The 17,618-nt window shown below is 53.6% G+C and overlaps 5 protein-coding genes across 5 annotated transcripts; 4 read left to right on the plus strand and 1 right to left on the minus strand.

Annotated features, from left to right (window-relative positions):
* Positions 1-5,246: 5,246 nt before the first annotated feature.
* J4E87_005659 (uncharacterized protein) lies at positions 5,247-7,742 on the plus strand (the record flags this gene model as incomplete). The annotated part of the gene is made up of 1 exon (XM_049377266.1): positions 5,247-7,742. One exon carries the CDS (start codon positions 5,247-5,249, stop codon positions 7,740-7,742), a length of 2,496 nt encoding a protein of 831 aa, XP_049232892.1.
* Positions 7,743-8,157: 415 nt separating this feature from the next.
* Positions 8,158-10,591, plus strand: J4E87_005660 (uncharacterized protein; the record flags this gene model as incomplete). Its single annotated transcript, XM_049377267.1, has 3 exons — positions 8,158-9,975; positions 10,084-10,181; positions 10,240-10,591. 3 exons carry the CDS (start codon positions 8,158-8,160, stop codon positions 10,589-10,591), a joined length of 2,268 nt encoding a protein of 755 aa, XP_049232893.1.
* A 1,750-nt stretch (positions 10,592-12,341) lies between these two features.
* On the plus strand, positions 12,342-12,889 carry J4E87_005661 (uncharacterized protein; the record flags this gene model as incomplete). Its single annotated transcript, XM_049377268.1, has 2 exons — positions 12,342-12,536; positions 12,746-12,889. The coding sequence occupies 2 exons, from the start codon at positions 12,342-12,344 to the stop codon at positions 12,887-12,889; spliced, it is 339 nt and encodes a 112-aa protein (XP_049232894.1).
* Positions 12,890-13,215: 326 nt separating this feature from the next.
* J4E87_005662 (uncharacterized protein) lies at positions 13,216-14,277 on the minus strand (the record flags this gene model as incomplete). Its single annotated transcript, XM_049377269.1, has 1 exon — positions 13,216-14,277. One exon carries the CDS (start codon positions 14,275-14,277, stop codon positions 13,216-13,218), a length of 1,062 nt encoding a protein of 353 aa, XP_049232895.1.
* A 1,067-nt stretch (positions 14,278-15,344) lies between these two features.
* On the plus strand, positions 15,345-17,445 carry J4E87_005663 (uncharacterized protein; the record flags this gene model as incomplete). Its single annotated transcript, XM_049377270.1, has 3 exons — positions 15,345-15,374; positions 15,426-15,630; positions 15,683-17,445. 3 exons carry the CDS (start codon positions 15,345-15,347, stop codon positions 17,443-17,445), a joined length of 1,998 nt encoding a protein of 665 aa, XP_049232896.1.
* Positions 17,446-17,618: the final 173 nt, after the last annotated feature.

The following is a 17,618-nucleotide window of genomic DNA, read 5'->3' on the forward strand; positions in this document are numbered from 1 at the left end:
GTTGATGACAGGCCGACCTGATGATACTAGGATATCACGAGAGGAGGTAGTATGAGGTGGATGATTGTCCAGATGGTACACAACAAGAGGGGAAGCTGGACAATAAGTACTATGCCACCCATGCACATAGCCACAGACCAATTGTTCCGCCGGGCCTCAGCAAGGTTGGCATTTGCTCTTCCAAGCACATCTCGAACAAACGCCACCGGCCAGTTCTTTCCGCACCCCATGCTGGCCAATAAGGCCTCCTTTCGTAGCACGGCCTTCCAGGGCGAAGCTTGTAGCTCGCGATGTTGCCCAGTGACAACGGGAAAGAGTTTGCCAAGTCATCGCACAAGTGGAGCTATGACACAGCTGAAGCCGTACATAGATGCGACCAACAAGCGGCTAGCGTTCTCCGCATGCACTTGGGTGGCATGTAATAGCGACGTTGAGGCTGTTGATCACCCGTGTGTATTCACTCTCTACCAGCTCTTGCTCTTTGGAGGTTTTCTGCCAACGACGGTACCCATAGCGGCCGCTCTTTTACAGTAGTGCTTGCGACTTCCTGGTCAAGCTTGGTAGACTGGCTGTCAGAAATCGATTGAGAGAGTCCGCGTTGTTTCTAGACCCAGGACGCTGGGCTGAGGTGAAGTGCAACAAGCATGCGCCGCTCGATCCGGAAAGTGTGGGGTAAGCATGCACCAGTAGCTTGGCAGACGACACCATGACCCAATCGAGCTCGTCTCGAAGGTCTGGGGCGCGTACCTAACTCCGTTTCTTGGGCATACGATGCAAGCATCGAACATTCCTACAGCAGATCGGGCGGACACGCCATGTGGCTAAGGAACCATTGCGCGTCTCTTCACCCAGCCTTGTTTGTTATTTTCTCAACCCACCACTGGTCAACATGCCGGAGCCGGTGCTGGTGGCACAGCCGCATGCTTTTACAAGCAACACGCGTCGACAGTATGAATTAAACCTCTCGCGCAACCGTGAATGTCATAGCCAAGCATCACTCCAAGGTATCACCAAGATTCAAGCAACGATGCATGACGACATCGATCTCGAGATCTCTCCCTCAACCGTCTTTCTAAGTAATACAAATCCATTTCTAATCAAACCGACATTGGCCCGTATGTTACAACAACAAAGAACATCACGGCAAATTTTCACCGATGACCCTGCACCCTCCTCCAAGCCCGGAGTATCATTTTAACCGAAGATCACGAATAAGACTGCTACGCGCTACCAAGACGCGTCTCACACCAATGTCGTCTCGTTGTTCCAAGCGACTCCGTACTCGTCTATACAGACCCCTGTCCATTTTCCCTGAACATCGAGCCCTAGCGGTGAATTCAGGTACCCATACAAGTTTGTATAGTCAGGACCCTGATCTGAGAGGAGTGGTAGGTTAGCTCGCATAAGCTGACGGCGCGGACCTCCGTACCACTTTTTCTAGGCATCGTGGACTGTGCTGCCGGCAAGTCTTACTTTAGGACAAGGCGACTCTTAGCATTTCTAGCCAGAATTGCAGTACATTACACGATGCGACATGTCCTCCTATTTCGTTGTTCTGCGCCGTATCGACTCATACTCGAGTAGGGCATTGCTCCGTTCGTGCTGCGCCTCGCTTTGATGTACCAAGGAGATATCGAGAAACTCGTCTATCTGGAATCACCCAGATGACAATTATATCCATGCCAATTATTGTCAGCAGCTTGTTTCGAAGTTCGGTCGGTCGGAGGACTAAATGGTCCGTAGCCTCTTGTTTCAAAATTCCACTGCTTGGCTGTGCAGCCTCGTCGGTGGCCTGAGCATTGCACATTGAGCCTCCCCCGAACAACCCCTTCGCAAATCCGAAATGCAGGAACGTCTCCTACTTAGCGGCAGCCAGCCCGAGGGCAATCTCGTCTTCTCGCCTTTGAGTAAACCCATAGGCCGGAAGGCATCCTATCCGGTGCTGTCGTTGGATACCACAACGCATCTTCGTTCTTCCAAGCGTCATGGCGATAAGAGAGTTGAGAAAGGCCGTGAAGGTTGTCTCCATTAATCGCTTCGTCATACTAGCCCGGGGAATATGGAATACAGTGATATTTCCTTGGAAGAGTACTTCGGGTGCAGGGACTTCAAAGAGTAAATCTTACTTCCACGTCCATCTGCGGGATACAGTCCAGAGATCGGATGAATGCCGCTACATATTATATATGTTCGACATCGAGTGGTGGAAGACAAGACGAGATCGAGGGCGGAAGACTGAAATTTATGGCAGTCTGACAGTGCAACTGGACAGCTGAGTTCAGCTGGCATCGTAGAAGTTATATTGATCCAGATGTGTCGGCGTGGTGTCCTCGCGAGGGATGAAATTCGAAGACTGCATGGGTGTGTATTCGCTGAACAAGTCGGCCATGCTCGCTTCTGGACCGAAGCCAAGGTTTTGCATGAATTGTGGTTGGGAATTCGACCTAGTTGTGCTATCCAGTGACGCCAATTCGTCGAAAAAGCTCTCCAGATCGCTGGTAGGCTCTGGGCAGCGAGGATCGAATTGAGACGGAGTAGAGCCCGGATGCAGCGTATGTTGAGGGACTGCCACCGGCTGAGCTATAGGACGTGTGTTTGAACACATCGATTGTCCTGGATCCGGAGTTACCATATGGGCATCGTTTATATGCTGTCTGAAAGGCATGACCGAGCTCTCCGGCACTTGCAAATGATTCGGCACGTCAAAATAGGCTATGACCTTTTCCTGCAGTCTTTGTAGCCGCATGTGGTATACGTCATGCAGGACAATGCGAGCTGCATGCCTATTGACAACGTCTATCAGACACCGGATTGCTGGTGGTAGGCATTGAGAGGAAGCATGTTCGAAGCAATGGTCTAGCACATCCAACAGCCGGTGGAGGCTTCTGTCAGACGGAGTGCATGCGAAAGAGGCGCAATGATACGTCGTTAACAGTAAGACGGCCGGTGGTGTCAAAATCGCGAAAGTATTGTCGGAACATATGTGAGCTAATTTCATAGGCATCAGCGCTCTCCATCTTTCGAGATGCTCGACCGCATCTTTGTAAAGATACTGTGACGTTGTATCTTCGATGCTAATGAGTACGTCGACAAGGTCGACAAGACTGTTGTAAATGCTGAGAGAGAGTAACGGGGCTCGCCTTCCTGCGTGTGAGGGATCCTGAAAGCCAGACCATGGTTGCCACTCTTCCAGACCGTCTTCATCAATGGTTCCAAGGTGTACGAAGTCGCTTCTTCGGAAATGCGGACGCCGTTTGAGTTGAAGTGCTAGCATGCTATCGAGCAGAAAGCAACCAAAATAAACATGCTTGCCTCTGGGATTACTCATCAGCGTCACCTGGTCTACACTTTCCAGGACCCTTGAGGCAGATCCAACAAGCAACCAGGCATCTCCAGTATGTATTCGCAACATGTTAAAGACAACCAAATTGAGAAGGGCTTTGATGTGGCCAATGTCGAGGCGATCCAGTTCACTGGGTACGAGCGACTTGGCGTGCTCGTATAGTTTCCTGGGCTTTACTGATGAAGAGTCCAACGGATTACACGTCATGGCTGTTCCGTAAAGTGATCCCACCGCCAGCACGCTCCATAGTTCAGCGAACAAGCCAGATCCAGGCTGACCAGATACACTTGGAATGCCCTGAACAGGGAGGTCGTAGGCAGTCTTCAAGATGTCATGCTTCTCGCAGATTGGAAGCCAGGATTGTACGTTGGTGAAGTAGACCTCTATAAGCTTCCAGCTGTCTCCCAATATTGGTTCAGATGACGCTGCCATAAGCTGATCGAGATTTGCATGCTCGACATGCTCCTGTAGGTAGGCGCTGCGATCCTGGGTATGGCTAGCATGTGCAGCTACAGACTCATCTGCTCCGGAGTCGTCATCACTGGTATGAGGTGAAATTCCAGTCGATTGTTCATGACGCGAAGGTTCTCCTCCAGATAGTAGCTTATCCACCTCGGTGTAAAATTTCGCTTTCCGCCATCGTCTGTGCAGCTTGTTTGCCTCTTTCGAGTCACCACGACCCAATAGTAGTGAAGATGCTCCTTCTTGCGCCAGCTTCTCATGGAGAGCTGTCTCATTTTCAGAGTCTCGCTGGAACAAATAGGCAAGTGCTAGCTCAAGAGTGCGAATGTAGCCAGGTTGGATACCTCTTTTCTTGGGATTTGCAGTGTACGAGCATTCTCTCGACGTTCCTGAGCAAGTGGAGCACGTTGGCTGTACTCCGTCGCACTTCTCACGGGCGACACGGCACTGGTCACATGCTCGTGATACTCGGGTTCGTTTGGCAGGCTTCTCCTCCGGCTGGGGTGCGGAACGGCGCTTTGCCTGGGCTTGGGCAGGCATGAGCCTTATTCGGACGAAAAGACAGCGAGTGAGCAGGTGCCGAAACTAATCTCGGGTGACAAAATTGCCAATGACGTCTTCGCATGGTTCGCGGATTTGTTTTCTGCGGTATTATGAGTAAACGCGGCAAAGCTCGGTGGCAGGCGCCGCCAACCCACCGTTTGAACTGTCCACCTGCGCCGCGGAGCTCATCAGCTGCAAGGCCGGGGATCTATCATGTGTGAGTAATAATTGACCCGCGGATAGTTTTTTCGTACGCCCTCGAGGCACGTTAAGGGAGTGCAAAGTTGTCGCGTGTCCAGGCGAAGTCGGGAAGGCGCAAAAGAGGGGGAAGATAGCTTATCCGGAACTTGCAATGTGCGAGTGCTCCTCGCGCACAAGTAGCCTGCGCCAGTACCCAACCACCATCGCGACATGGCGTCGCGTAAATGTAATCGTTGTCCTTCTTACAACCTCTTCCCCTACTCCCCAGGCTGACTGGGGTTCTTTGTGTGTTTACGGCCTTACCATGCATATACATAGAGGTCGCAAACACACCCGGCTCAGCAATATACAGCGCACCTCACCTTTTGTCCCTGGGATCACCGGAACTACAGCACACTTCCCGAACACCAGATACCGGATCCGGGGGCCAAGGGGTACCTGAAATAAGTCTTGCGCATCCTGGAGGTCTCGACTATGGCTTCTGTGGTGGTTGGGAAACGCGTCTTTGCGTCCTTGGGCGAGGACGATGGAGCCACCAGTGACTTCTACCGCCGGCACAATAGGCCAATTTCAGGGGAGGCCGCTCCATCCAGGACTGGTGGATCCCGTCAGAGGCGGAAGCTCAGTGTGGGCGACATGTGTAGGAAAATAACCCGTACCTTGATCGGTCGCATACTGACCAGCGACAGCCTCCGCAATGTTCGGTACCCGCTCCACTCCTCTCGCTGCCCCCACCCCCGCCCCTCCTGCGAGTTATCGCCGCCGCACGTTCAAGAAGGATGCCTCCATCGTGCTTCTCGGTATGCCAGGAACTGGCAAGTCCACCCTGGCTGTCATTGCCTCGATGGCATGCCGGAGGCGCGTTGTCGATATTGATGACATGTTCCAAGACACAACGGGCTTTTCTACTGCCAAATACCGCAAGCAATTCGGTGCGGCCAACTATAATTTGCGACAAGAAGAACTGCTAAGAGGTCTTCTTCATGAGCATGACCACGATGCGATACTTGTCTGCAATGGTGTCTCTCTGGAGCGGAATGGGCAAACCTTGATACAAGACTTCGGTCGGACACATCCCGTAGTACATGTACTGCGCGATCTTCCTAGCCTGCATAGCTACCTGGGCCGGCCTGACATGCAGAGACTCAATGACATGTTCGCCTTTACCGCACCTATGCTACGGCGCTGCTCTAATTACGAGTTTTATAACATATCCGAAGCCAAAGCCGGGAACGTTGACACGTCAGATGACCAGACCATGGCTCCAGCATTTCTCACACTGAAGAGGGCGCAGAGGACCTTCCTCAAGTACTTGTCGCTTATAACGACTCCCGAGCTTCCGGATGAGTCGGTTGGGGCGTCCATTCCACCACTAGAACCTGGTTATCCGCTGTCCGATGTAGCAACCGAGCTTCGGAAATACACTTGTGCCGTGCAGGTATCGCTGCAAGACATACTTGCTCCAGACGCCGACATTCAGAGCCTAGAAGTTGGCGCTGACGCCTTTGAGATCACCCTTGATTTGAGTCAACAACGTCCCATGGCCACCCTCATGGACGATGTTAGCGCTTGTGTGTCGAAAGTACGCAGAAGCACAGTGGTACCGATCATATACCATGTGCTGCCTACTTCTACCTCGGATGGCAGCCGAACACTCTATCTGGAATACATACATCATGGTTTGCGCCTGGTCCCTGAGTACGCGACTATCGACTTGTCGCTGGACCCTGGCGCGCTTGCGGACGTCATCAACTCTCGTGGTACAACCAAGATGATCGGACATCTACATGCCGACAAGCCATGGGAGGATCATTCTTGGGTGGCACAGTACGAAAAGGCCGTACGTGTTGGGTGTTCCGTCGTTCGATTTACTCGGCCAGCTCATTCCATTGATGACGATGTCTCAGTTCGCAGCTTCAGTCGTCGAATGGCAGCGCAGGATGCCCAGATCCCTTTGATTTGTTATAATACAGGACGAGCTGGTCGACGCTCCGTATGCTTCAACCAACATTTTACGCCTGTTGTTGCGGCCTCGAAAAGGGACGAGGCTGACGATACTGCGTCAATAGCACAGTACCCACGCGATTCTTGGCTTACTGCTAAAGAAGTGACACAAGCCCTCTACAATTCATTCACATTCGACCCCATGCAAATGTACATCATTGGTGTGCGCCTAGGATACAGCGTATCGCCAGCGATGCACAATGCAGCGTACAATGCTTGCGGAATGCCACACGTTTTCAGTCGCATCGAGAGCCCGACTGTGAATCGTCTCCAGGAGCTTGTACGCAAGCCGAACTTCGGTGGGTCCATTGTCATACAGCCCTTCAAGATGGAGGTAATGGCGCTGGTAGACTCACTGAGTCAACATGCCCGAGCGATTGGCGCTGTCAACACGGTTATACCTGTACGTCGGAGAAAGGACGATGGCAGCATCCCAAGCGACCTCGAACTCTTTCATGAGCGCAACCAGTCTGGGCCTGTCCAAGCTCTCTATGGAGACAACACTGAATGGATTGGGATCCGGTCCTGCGTACGACGTGGTCTCTCTCCAGCTAACGCGGTACGGCCGTCAACGTGCGGACTCATTATTGGGGCTGGCGGTATGGCGAGGGCAGCTGTTTACGCGCTGTTGCAATTGGGTGTAATGAATATTGCCATTTTCAACCGGACTTACAAGAGAGCCGAGAGTCTCGTAGAGCACTTCTCGCGGCTCGCCTCGAGCTCAGTGGACCAAGTCAGCTCACGGAAGATGCGGCAGATGCGACCGAACTTGACGATATTGAAATCGCGCGATGAGTGCTGGCCGGAGCATCTCCGGGAGCCTACTATCATCATTTCGTGCATACCCACGGATCCGATAGATGGGGGCCCAGCAGCGCAGTTTTCGCTACCTCCACAGTGGATGGAGAGTCCGACTGGCGGTGTCGTGATGGAGACGGCATACAAGACGCTCAATACACCACTGTCGCAGCAAGTGCGCGACGCGCCAAAGAAGCTATGGACGTACATGGACGGTCTAGACTTTATCCCCGAGCAGGCATTCGCTCAGTTCGAGCTGTTTACTGGCAAGCGAGCGCCACGGAGGGTGATGCGTGAGGAGGTACTGCGTGCATGGAGGGACGAGCAGGGCAATACTGATTTGGAGATGGTGAAGAAGAGATGCGCAGCCATAGACGACCAGGAGCCGTAGGGCTGCATGATGATACGAAGCATAATGTTATAATGCCTAATGACGAGCGTTGACTACAATATAACTACGTCGAGTCGGCTAAGCATGCTCACCTGGGCAAGATAGACGATAAGATCCCTGCAGCGATCTGTGGTGCACGTTCCTAGTGAAAGTCGGGACGCGTCGAGTTGACAACAACTGCACAAGCCAATGCGCTTACCGCTGCAATCCCGCCGCAACATAACTTAGCCACGCATAGATTCAGCTTCCGCGCAGCTCACACTACTATGCACCATCACGACAGGACGGCTGCCCGGAAATGACGACGCGCCAGCCCCTCCAAACCCTTCCCCCGCCGTCGGCCAACGTTATCAACACCCGCTACGCCCACCTCCAGCGGCCGACCACCACCCGCAGCGCCAATGGAAGCGCAGGGATGGACGAGCAGAGATACGCCCAGGAAGACGTGCAGGATGCAGCTTCCGTCGGGTCTGCGCTGAGCGATCTCGAAAACGATGCCGAGGACGAATTCGAGAAGCGCATGATCCAGAATGCGCGCGACGAGCGGCGGCTGAACCAGGCGCTGGGGAGCAGACCGCAGGCTTTCCGGAAGGCACGCACGCACCCACGCGTCGGGCTGACTCTGGACAACCTGGAGAGGAACAACGCGGTAGCTGGGGCGGATGGCCATGTCAAATTTGAGAGCCCGCCCAGCAGCACCGGGAGCGCGAGGAGCGACCCGGCGATACACGCGCCAGCTACATGGGGGAGGAAGAGCAGGAGCAACCGGAACTGGATGCGTACCATCACGTACGAGGAAGAGCAGCAGCAGACACCCGAGCGAGCCGACGACACAATACACGACCACTACGATGAAGCACATGCAAACGTGCCGCGTCGCTCAGTCGAAGACAGCCCGCTCTCGCACAAGGGCACACCACGCAACGACCAGTCGCAAGAGTGGGACCTTACGTTCGAGCTCAACGAGGCCTCTATGATCGCATCCACGCCTTACATACCACGGAACACTGTGTTAGACGATATACGGCAGAGAGAGATGCAGAGTGTCAAGGAGCAGGCAGCCACTGCCCGGCTGGAGAGAATGCGCCAAGGGTCGCCCGAACAATCGCGCCCGCGGACGTCTTCTATACGGACGGTAGACACCGTAGATAGCAGCGCGAGAATAACAGATCAGGTGACACAGCCAGCTCCTTCGCCCAAGCGGAGACTGCGCACGCGGACTCATTCGTGGCAGTCCATTGGGAAGGCGCAACCGGTCACGGGCATCGGCATGGAAGATCCGCCGGTTGCCATGTACAAGAGTGCTGAGAACATAGCTACAGTAGATCGCGAAGTAGTCGCCACGGCCCAGCCTGTCCCTCCAAGACGCATACCGAATCGAAGAGAAGACTCACAGGATCTATTGCGGCGGCTCGCGAGAGTATCCAACACACCAAGCCCGAGACAGGCAGCACCATCCAGACCGGAATCTGCGCCCCCGGCACCGCTCGACAGCGCACCGCAGACTGTGCTGACCGAGACTACGCAATCTGAAAGCAAACCCGCCTCTGTGGAGGAGACGCCTGTCTCTGCCGAGGTTCCTGATGCGGCAGCAGCGACCTCGATCGTGCGGCAAGAGCACACTGAATCCAGGGAAGCTGCGGCAAGCACCGAGCATGTGGAAGCTACACCAATGCCGAAAGAGCGACCTGCCCTGAACCCAAAGACGCCAGTGGTGACTGGTGCTTGGGTCGATACACCAGGCCCGCGTACAGTACAAAGACCTGCCGTGGCGTCCAGATCGCGTTCACTTTCACCCAAGAAAGGCAGTCCGCGCAAGCAAAGACCGTCTGAGAAGGCCGAAGAGCCATCCGAAGCCATGTCCGTAGAGCCTGTTCGCCCTCAACTTCCAAAGTCTGCATTGCAGGCTCTCGTAGACGAAGCCAAATCTCAAGGCAGACGGCCATCAGCCGACTTCGGCGATTCGACCATCAACTCACTCGAGGATCTCATCGCTCCGTCAGGTGAAAGCCAAATAGACGAAGACACTCTTCAAGGCCTTCAGCTACCGACCGAGACTCCTCGTAACGAGGCAGAGCGCCAGCGACAGCAAGAACTGTTACATCTCCACCGCATGAACGACCGGCTTCGCGCAGCGCGGACCAGCATTCGCGACGCAAGCCGCGGCATGAAGCGCGTCGAAGACCAAGTCGAGCACGTAGAAGAGGGCGAGAATGGCGAAAAAGTCAAAGTGGTGAGTCGTGCATGCCCTTGCGCGATAGACGATCATGTCCAGAACTTTTCCATGTTGAGATGGTGGAAAAGTCTGTTTTGGCAGCAACAATTGAAGACCCTGCGCCAGACATCGAACAGTTGGGGGAGAGCGTGGGGCGGGCTCACAGGCTTGAGTATCTTCTTGATAATCCTTTTCACTTGGTGGATAAGTGAAGAGATTGCTTGGTATGTTGCATCTGTTCTGCCGTTACGCGTACAGGAATGTTACTGACTAGTCTCACAGCGAGATGTACTGCCAGCCGATGTATGCTTACTCGTCGCCCCACCCGTTCAGCGTCAACATGAAGGCTCCCAAGTTCCCCTTTGTCATACCCACAGTCATCTACCGGACCTTCGTTCAAGGCTGGTGGGTACCAATATCGTCCTTCTTTTCTTGGATTGCCGCCACCATGTGGAGTGTGTTCTTTGGTTTCGAAGAGGCGCAGGCCGTTAATTACAGTGCCAGCCAGACTATCAAAGCTGGGAGCACCATGAGGGAAAGCCACTGGATTAGCGACGAGGCGGCCAAACTTATGGAGGAGAAGGGCTGGGATCACAGCATGTTTGAAGACGAGATTCTGCCTGGGGGCAGGTGACGGCAAGGAATTGCTTTTGTCACGGTCATTCATTACTTTCCTTTTGTCGCATTGATTCAGCGAAGGCGTCTTGTCTATTAAGGCCGCATGTTTGAAACAGGAGTTGGATACGCCACGATTGTATTATTATGATAGCGTCTTGGATATCGCGTGTGAGTAGCAAGGGTCATGTTGGTTTATCGACTGATCCTTGATCATTGCATAAGAAGAAATTTATCGCATACCTCAACTTCGGCTTTAAGATGCTTTTGTGATCGAGACGGAATGAAGGACTAAGACATCTGCTTCACATCTTTTTGGGTAGTTCCGCCTGTGTGGCATCAGCCTCGAGTAGCTCGTTGTCTATTCTGTTCAAGCTTGGCCTGCAGTTCTCGGGCTTCTTCCTCTTCCTTCTCCAATTCCCGGCGTAGCCTTTCTTCACACGCTTTGGCTTCAGCCGTGATGATCAAGCCTGTACTTGTATCTTCGAGCGCGCAGGCGGGGTCTCTCGGCTCCAAACTCAACGTGAAAGGTGGAGCCCAGTGTTTACTCAACAGCGACCTGGTGGTAGCCCTACTTACCTCATCTACGCCAGTGTAGCGCGCGTAGTCGAAGCCTTTGCCTAGCACATCACTCTAAACGACAGGATTACTCCCTTCTTTGAAAGCTGTTCTCGCTGTTGAGCGTCGATAGTTGGAGGACCATCCAGCAACGCGTCTCCATGGTTGATACTGCCGTTACATGGGACTAGAAGTGCTACCTGATCTTGTACATACTGACGCTGTGTAGTAGAAGTATGCCGTCATGTAATCGACGATTAGTCGACATAGGTCAGGGCATGAGTGAACACCTGGGCAGCGTCGACAAGGAACAACGAGGAATATATTCTGGGGTGGTCGCCAGACAGCAGAGTATCGCATTCTGCGATTGCGATACGCAATGCGGCTGTTGTTGGATGTATCAGTGATGCCGAAAGGCTAGCATCTTGTTGCCCCGCGAGCAGCGGCGCGTCCTCGCAGCACGTGACGTATGGGCTTCCACCTGAGCACTCTCCAAACTCTGCCTGCCCCTCAACTCAAAACCTACGCAAGCCACCATTTGCAGATTGCTCGGCCAGACTCCGATGACGAGCGACCAACGCGAACCGTCGCCTGGGTACTGATACACAATCGCGCCGCTACCCCAGCCCATTGGCGCGCGCTCCTCGCTTCTAGACAAGTTCACATCTGCATCCGGCATGGTGTTGCGGACTTCAAACACCTGCTAACTCAGACACCCTTGCATCACCCCAGCTGAAACATGCTGATTGGTTTCAAGCGCCGCCCATCCAATCCTCCAACCATTAATAGTTTCCCGGTTCTGGGGTGTCGTTCGCAAGGTTTAGGGGCGGAACACCTGGGACGCGTACCTTGTGGGCTCGAAGTGTCTCAGTATGCCGCCCTCTGTGGGGGCTTGACAGGACGTTATAAGGTGGAGGGGCTCGCTGCTGCGCGAGGGAGGTAAAAGCAACGTGAAGCAGGTCTAGCAACTTGCGGACGGTGCGGTGTAACAACATTCTTATCTTTCGAGCGCGGGCCGCACACAGTACATTCTCTTCTTGTTGACGACCACGCCGTATTTACGCCGTAATTTGGGGTCGGAAGGCTTACTATCACTCATTCTTTGTCGCCGCCCCTCGTTTCTGTTCGACCTCACTATCTGGCTTGCGCCTACACTACGATCCTTCGGTCATTCCCACGTTCAACGCAAGATCAGTTCTCAAAACGCCAAAATGTTTCTCGCCACAATTAAACTCTTCTCGTTCCTGATCAATCCAGAGTTCTGGGCCAGGACCGGCTTCTTCGTCGGCTACATTATCGCTTTCCTCCTCGTCTTGGAAGTTGTCCGTCTAGCCAGCACAGATGCGAATCGCAAAGAGGTTGAGAAACTTCTAGACGCGTATGCTGCGTCGAGGAGTGACGTGCCTGTAAGAAGACGTCGAGAAGAGGCTGCACCAGTGAAGAAGGTGGTGCAGGTATCCATCGATGAATTGGAAGACATGGAGAGGAGAAGTGTGATTGCCGAGCAGGAAAGACAAACACAAGAACATCAACAACGGGAACAAGAACGGACACGCACTCCTAGCCCTGCAGCGGCGCGGATACCAGAGTCCAGACATACCGAAGAGAAGCGCAGACGCAGAACGACATCTACATCCGTATCTCCACATGCTACTTCTCAGTCCCATTCACACCCGCAAACCACCTCCTCTTCGAGTCCTACCCGCCGTCTTCGGAAACGCAGCGACACGCTCAACTCTTCCAGCAGCGCAGAGGCTAAGGGCACTGCCGTACGGAGGCGCAGGGAAACTTCTCCCATAGAGTCTAAGACACGGGAGTCGAGGCATGCGAGTCCAACACCAAGATCGAGAAGTAAGGAGGCCAAGATACTAGGTGGATCATTGGGCAAGATGCTGAGGAGTAGAGGCTGAAGTTGAGCGGAGAGTCCGAGGCGACTTATGTATAACCTTTTATGCTACGTAGGCATGACTTTACGAGTAGATGTAAATCTTCGAAATGTACAAAATTGGGTATCTTATCAACGCGTTCACGAACCCCAATCATGCTTCCTTTTTGTCTATCCTGAAACTCGACGTTAGGTCCAGCCTATGCACCTGCCAACCCATCCATACCCCCAATCTCCTTTTCAAATACCTCGAAGTCCACTCCTTCGTCTTCGAACATCTTCTTCACCTTCTCGGCGGCAGCTATCTGTCGCTCTTGCGTGAAGCCACCCGGAGCGTTGCTTTCGTACTGGATGAGCTCGACCCATCTGAAGAACAAGCTCTCCTTGCCCATGGCTGTGAGCCGGTCCTTGAACTGTATGACCTTGTCCCTCGCTTCGGTTTCCGAGCCTTCGTCGAGCTTCGCGCATTCCCAGACGGCCCATTGTCCGTTCTCTGCTTCAGGGTCGCCGACGTAGACGAAGACGCATTTGCGGAGGTGGTCGAGTGTGATGTCCTTGCGATCGAGCAGTTGCGTGGCAGCAACCATGCCAAAGAAGTCCAGGTCGAAGTCTGAATCCATCAACAGATATCCCGTCTTCTCCCTCAACCTCGTCTTGTCAACCGCGGGCAGAACTCTTGTCTTGAAGAAGGGATTATCCGCGCCTGCACGCCCACTTCCACCTTCAGCCTCCCCAAGCAGGTCCTTGGCTCCCCATCCTCTGCTGACCCTCACATATACCTCCTCGTCCCTAAAGCCCACATTCCACCGCCAGCTCACGGGATTGCCTGGCTGCTCAATGAAGAAGGTGAACGGCCAGAGCGCCACGAACCGGAAAAGTAGGAAGTCCAGCATGAACATTGCCATGCGCTTTCCTACCCTCCATAGCAGAGTTGCCCAAGACGTGCCTGCCCAGTATATGGTAGTCTCATTGTGGTTTCCCATGACGGACATGAGGATGGCCCAGTAGTGAGGCCCGATGACGTACAGGCGCCATAGTACGAGCGCGGTTATGGCCGTGTTGAGGAGGACTGGGACGCCGAATATACGCCGCTTGAACCAGGCTGGATGCACATCGACATGTGTTATGTAAACGAGCGAGCGGTCGAAGGTGGACAGGAGCGTCTCGAGTTCAGCCGGGGCTGCGGTGAAGGGCTGTGGGATGGCTTTCTTGGACTTTGTGCCGGCGGACTTGACCGCGCGTTGTTTAGACTTGGGCGGCATGGCGAAGGCTACGAAATTGCGGAAACTACGACGGGGTTTGGAGGAAGCATTGGCCGAGATTACGATGTGCTGAACGTTGTGGTTGGACACACGCAACGTCGAGCTCCAGCATCATTCCGATCAGTTTCACCGTTCCGAAAATCTGGGGTAGCTGCCATCCGCCACACCACACCTCAAGATATCCATTCTCAACCTCAACTGCTCCTTTTCCCTAGCTTGACACACGCTCAATTCGCTCCTTTATGCAAGTGCGACACCTTATCTCTCAGCCTCCTCTAGACTTTCACATGCGACGTCTATTTCGGGGCAAAAGCAGGTCGGCCTTTGTTCTGCAAAACCCCCCGATGGACGCATCATTCAGCACCGTGCCCAAGGCAGTGCCCTGTCCCGGTTTGGGTTCATCTGGGTCGGAGCTCGTTTGACGTTTTCGCCGACCATCCACTCAGGAACTGCGTTCTGCTGATCTCCGGCATCACTGAGGAGACCCGGTACTACCGTCAGCCGTCGATAACGTCAACATGAAGGCACCTTATTGAGGCACAGTTGACTGCGGCGCAATGTGAGCAGTGTTCTTGGTCATGGAAAACGTGTTGTACATTCTTCAAGATGCAAGAACACCTATACACCGCAGAAAGGAGACTGAATTAGAAAAAGCATACTATGCGTTGAGAATAGCAAACGTTAGATCTGCGGAAAGATCGCTCGCGTACCACGGGTGCGGTAGGTATCCACTCACCGCAGAAGCCGGTAGCCCCAATCCAGTGAGGCCTTGTGCTGCCACATCTAGGCACGGCTGCGGATAGGCCGGGCACGTCGTATGGAACGACCGTCCACCCAATTGGATTGGACATGGTATGGTTATTGCATAGTCGTCATCTAGTTTGCTTATCTGGGTCAGCCGCTGCTCTGCTCTAAGCGATGCATACTACCGTTTAGACTGCATCAGTCGCGTGGCAGTAGAACCTGATATACACCACCTCGTTCCCGCCTCCCAGGTAGAGCTTTTTGGTTCTCTCCAACCTCCTCTGCAGCAAACGTTTCATACGTCCAACATCAAACGGGCAAAGATGTCGCAGCAAGGAACCCAAGGACCTCCAGTGAGTGATGTCAATTCCAGCCTCCTTCTACGCGCAACTAACCATGGTCAGTCTGGAGCTTCTGGGCAAGCCAGTCGAGGCCCTCCATATGCGCCCCTCAATGCCGGCCTGGGTGGAACCCCTGCCATTGTGCCTGACGTACCTCTCGCCATTGTCTTTCTCATACTCTACCTGATCTTTGGCGTTATCCACATCAAGATCTTCAAGGGTAACAAGCATCGCGGGCACAAGTTCATCTTCAATGGCGCTATACTCGGTAAGTCCTTTCAGTCCTATTGACTAGTATGCACACGGCTAACACATTGCAGGTCTTTGCAAGATCAGAATCATCACCATGTCCCTGCGGATAGCATGGGCCAACTATCCCAGGAACATCGGACTCGCCATCGCGGCCAATATCTTCGTCTACATCGGTACCATCATCTTGTACGGAGTGAACTGGTTCTTTGTCCAACGTATTGTCCGCTCCCAGCATGCGCGCCTAGGATGGTCAACGCCGTACCGCATCTTTCACCGAGGCGGACTGATTCTGTTGGTAGCCACTCTACTTATGCTCATCATAAGCCAGATCTGGCAGTTCTTCACACGCGACCAAAGCAAGCTTACTGCTTTCCACGACCTATTCGTCCTCGCTCAGACATATTTTACGATATTCTGCTTTGCGCCAGCTATCCTAGTAGGCATCTCGCTCCTCGTTCCTAGGACAGAAGTCGAGAAGTTTGGCGCTGGTCGACTGAGGTACAACATCATCATCCTCCTCATCTCGGTGTCTGTTCTCTCCATCGGGCAGATCTTCCGCTGCGTTCTGGCCTGGATTCCAGGAACCCCATTGATTGATGTACAGCGCGACGTCATCAAGCTGCCGTGGTACCTGACCAAGGGAAGCTTCTACTGCTTCAATTTTGTCACTGAGATCCTCGTCATCATCATGTTTGCAGTGGTTCGCGTCGACCTACGTTTCTACGTGCCAAATGGGGCCAGGAAGTCAGGTGACTACTCCAGGAGCCGCGTTGACTTGCACGACGAGAACGAGAAGAATCTTACCGCACCCCCGCCCACTCTGGCTCACCCGATGGCCCACCCCAACGACTCAAGTCAAACGCTACACAGATACCAGTCTTCCGTGTTCGAAGACACCCAGACACTGGCTGATTCACTACAATACCCTCATTCGACTCTAGAAGTAGACAACACAGGTAGCTGGAAGGTCAAGCGTCTCTCGGGCGACTCATCGAGAAGCCGCCACACTACCATTTCTTTCGCAGCCTCATCTAAGACAACACTAAATGACAAGGCTTCGCGCCCCGATATCAATGTGCCGCCAGTTCCAGAACTGCCTGCTGAATGGCCATTGCCAGCTTCCACGCCACCGCCGGGTGCAAGTTCTGTTCTGGAGCATACAAATCCGCCATCGCGTCGGGGCACCCCGCAACAACAGACATATGAGCTTGAACATCACCAATTGAATGAGTTCGATGTAGGCGATGCGGTTACCGACGCATTGGCCAGGCTGGAATCAAACAGTGACAGACGTAGAGCCAACCCTTCGACCCCACCTCCGAGATCTCATCGCAAAACGCCAGTACCGGTTTACACTCCTACTATGCCATCTAAAAGTGGAAGTGTTTCGCCATCCCGAAAGACCAGGAAGCGCGTTAGTTTCCCGCAGACAGAGGTCATCCGCAGCCGCGCAAACAGCGCCAATTCTCAGGGTGCAAGAACCCCTGCTATCGAAGAGATCCCCGAACTCCCGATCCAGAAGCCCTCCGAGTCATCAAGACCAGCTCATCGAACTGGACCGACAAGGACACCTAGTCTGGAAATTATCTCATTGTTGAACCACATGAGTGGCGATTCCACTCGCATCCGAGACGCATCACTACAGCGAACACGCGCCACCTCAGTCGCGGGATCGGACGAACCTAAGACTCCCGCTTCTTGCGATCTTACTCGACAGACAAGTTCAAAGTACAGTAATGATAATAGCAGCGCAACAAGCTCCGAAGTGCGAGAGAAAGAACTCGCGAGGGAGGAATTCCGTCGCTTCAGCTCAGAGGCACCGCACAGATAGGGTTCGTCTCTTTGAGCAATACCCACGAACTCACGACTTTCCTTAATCTCTAATGGCTTGTCCATCATACATTCTTGTTTTGACCGGCGTCTGTAGCATGTCGTACCTATGGTACGCTACGCGCACATTGGTCCACACATCGTCCCACTCTCTGGACGCTTCCCTTATTGTAC

This window comes from Alternaria ethzedia, assembly GCF_023757985.1.
Source record: "Alternaria ethzedia strain BMP 0044 chromosome Unknown scaffold_12, whole genome shotgun sequence".
Taxonomy (NCBI): Eukaryota; Fungi; Ascomycota; class Dothideomycetes; order Pleosporales; family Pleosporaceae; genus Alternaria; species Alternaria ethzedia.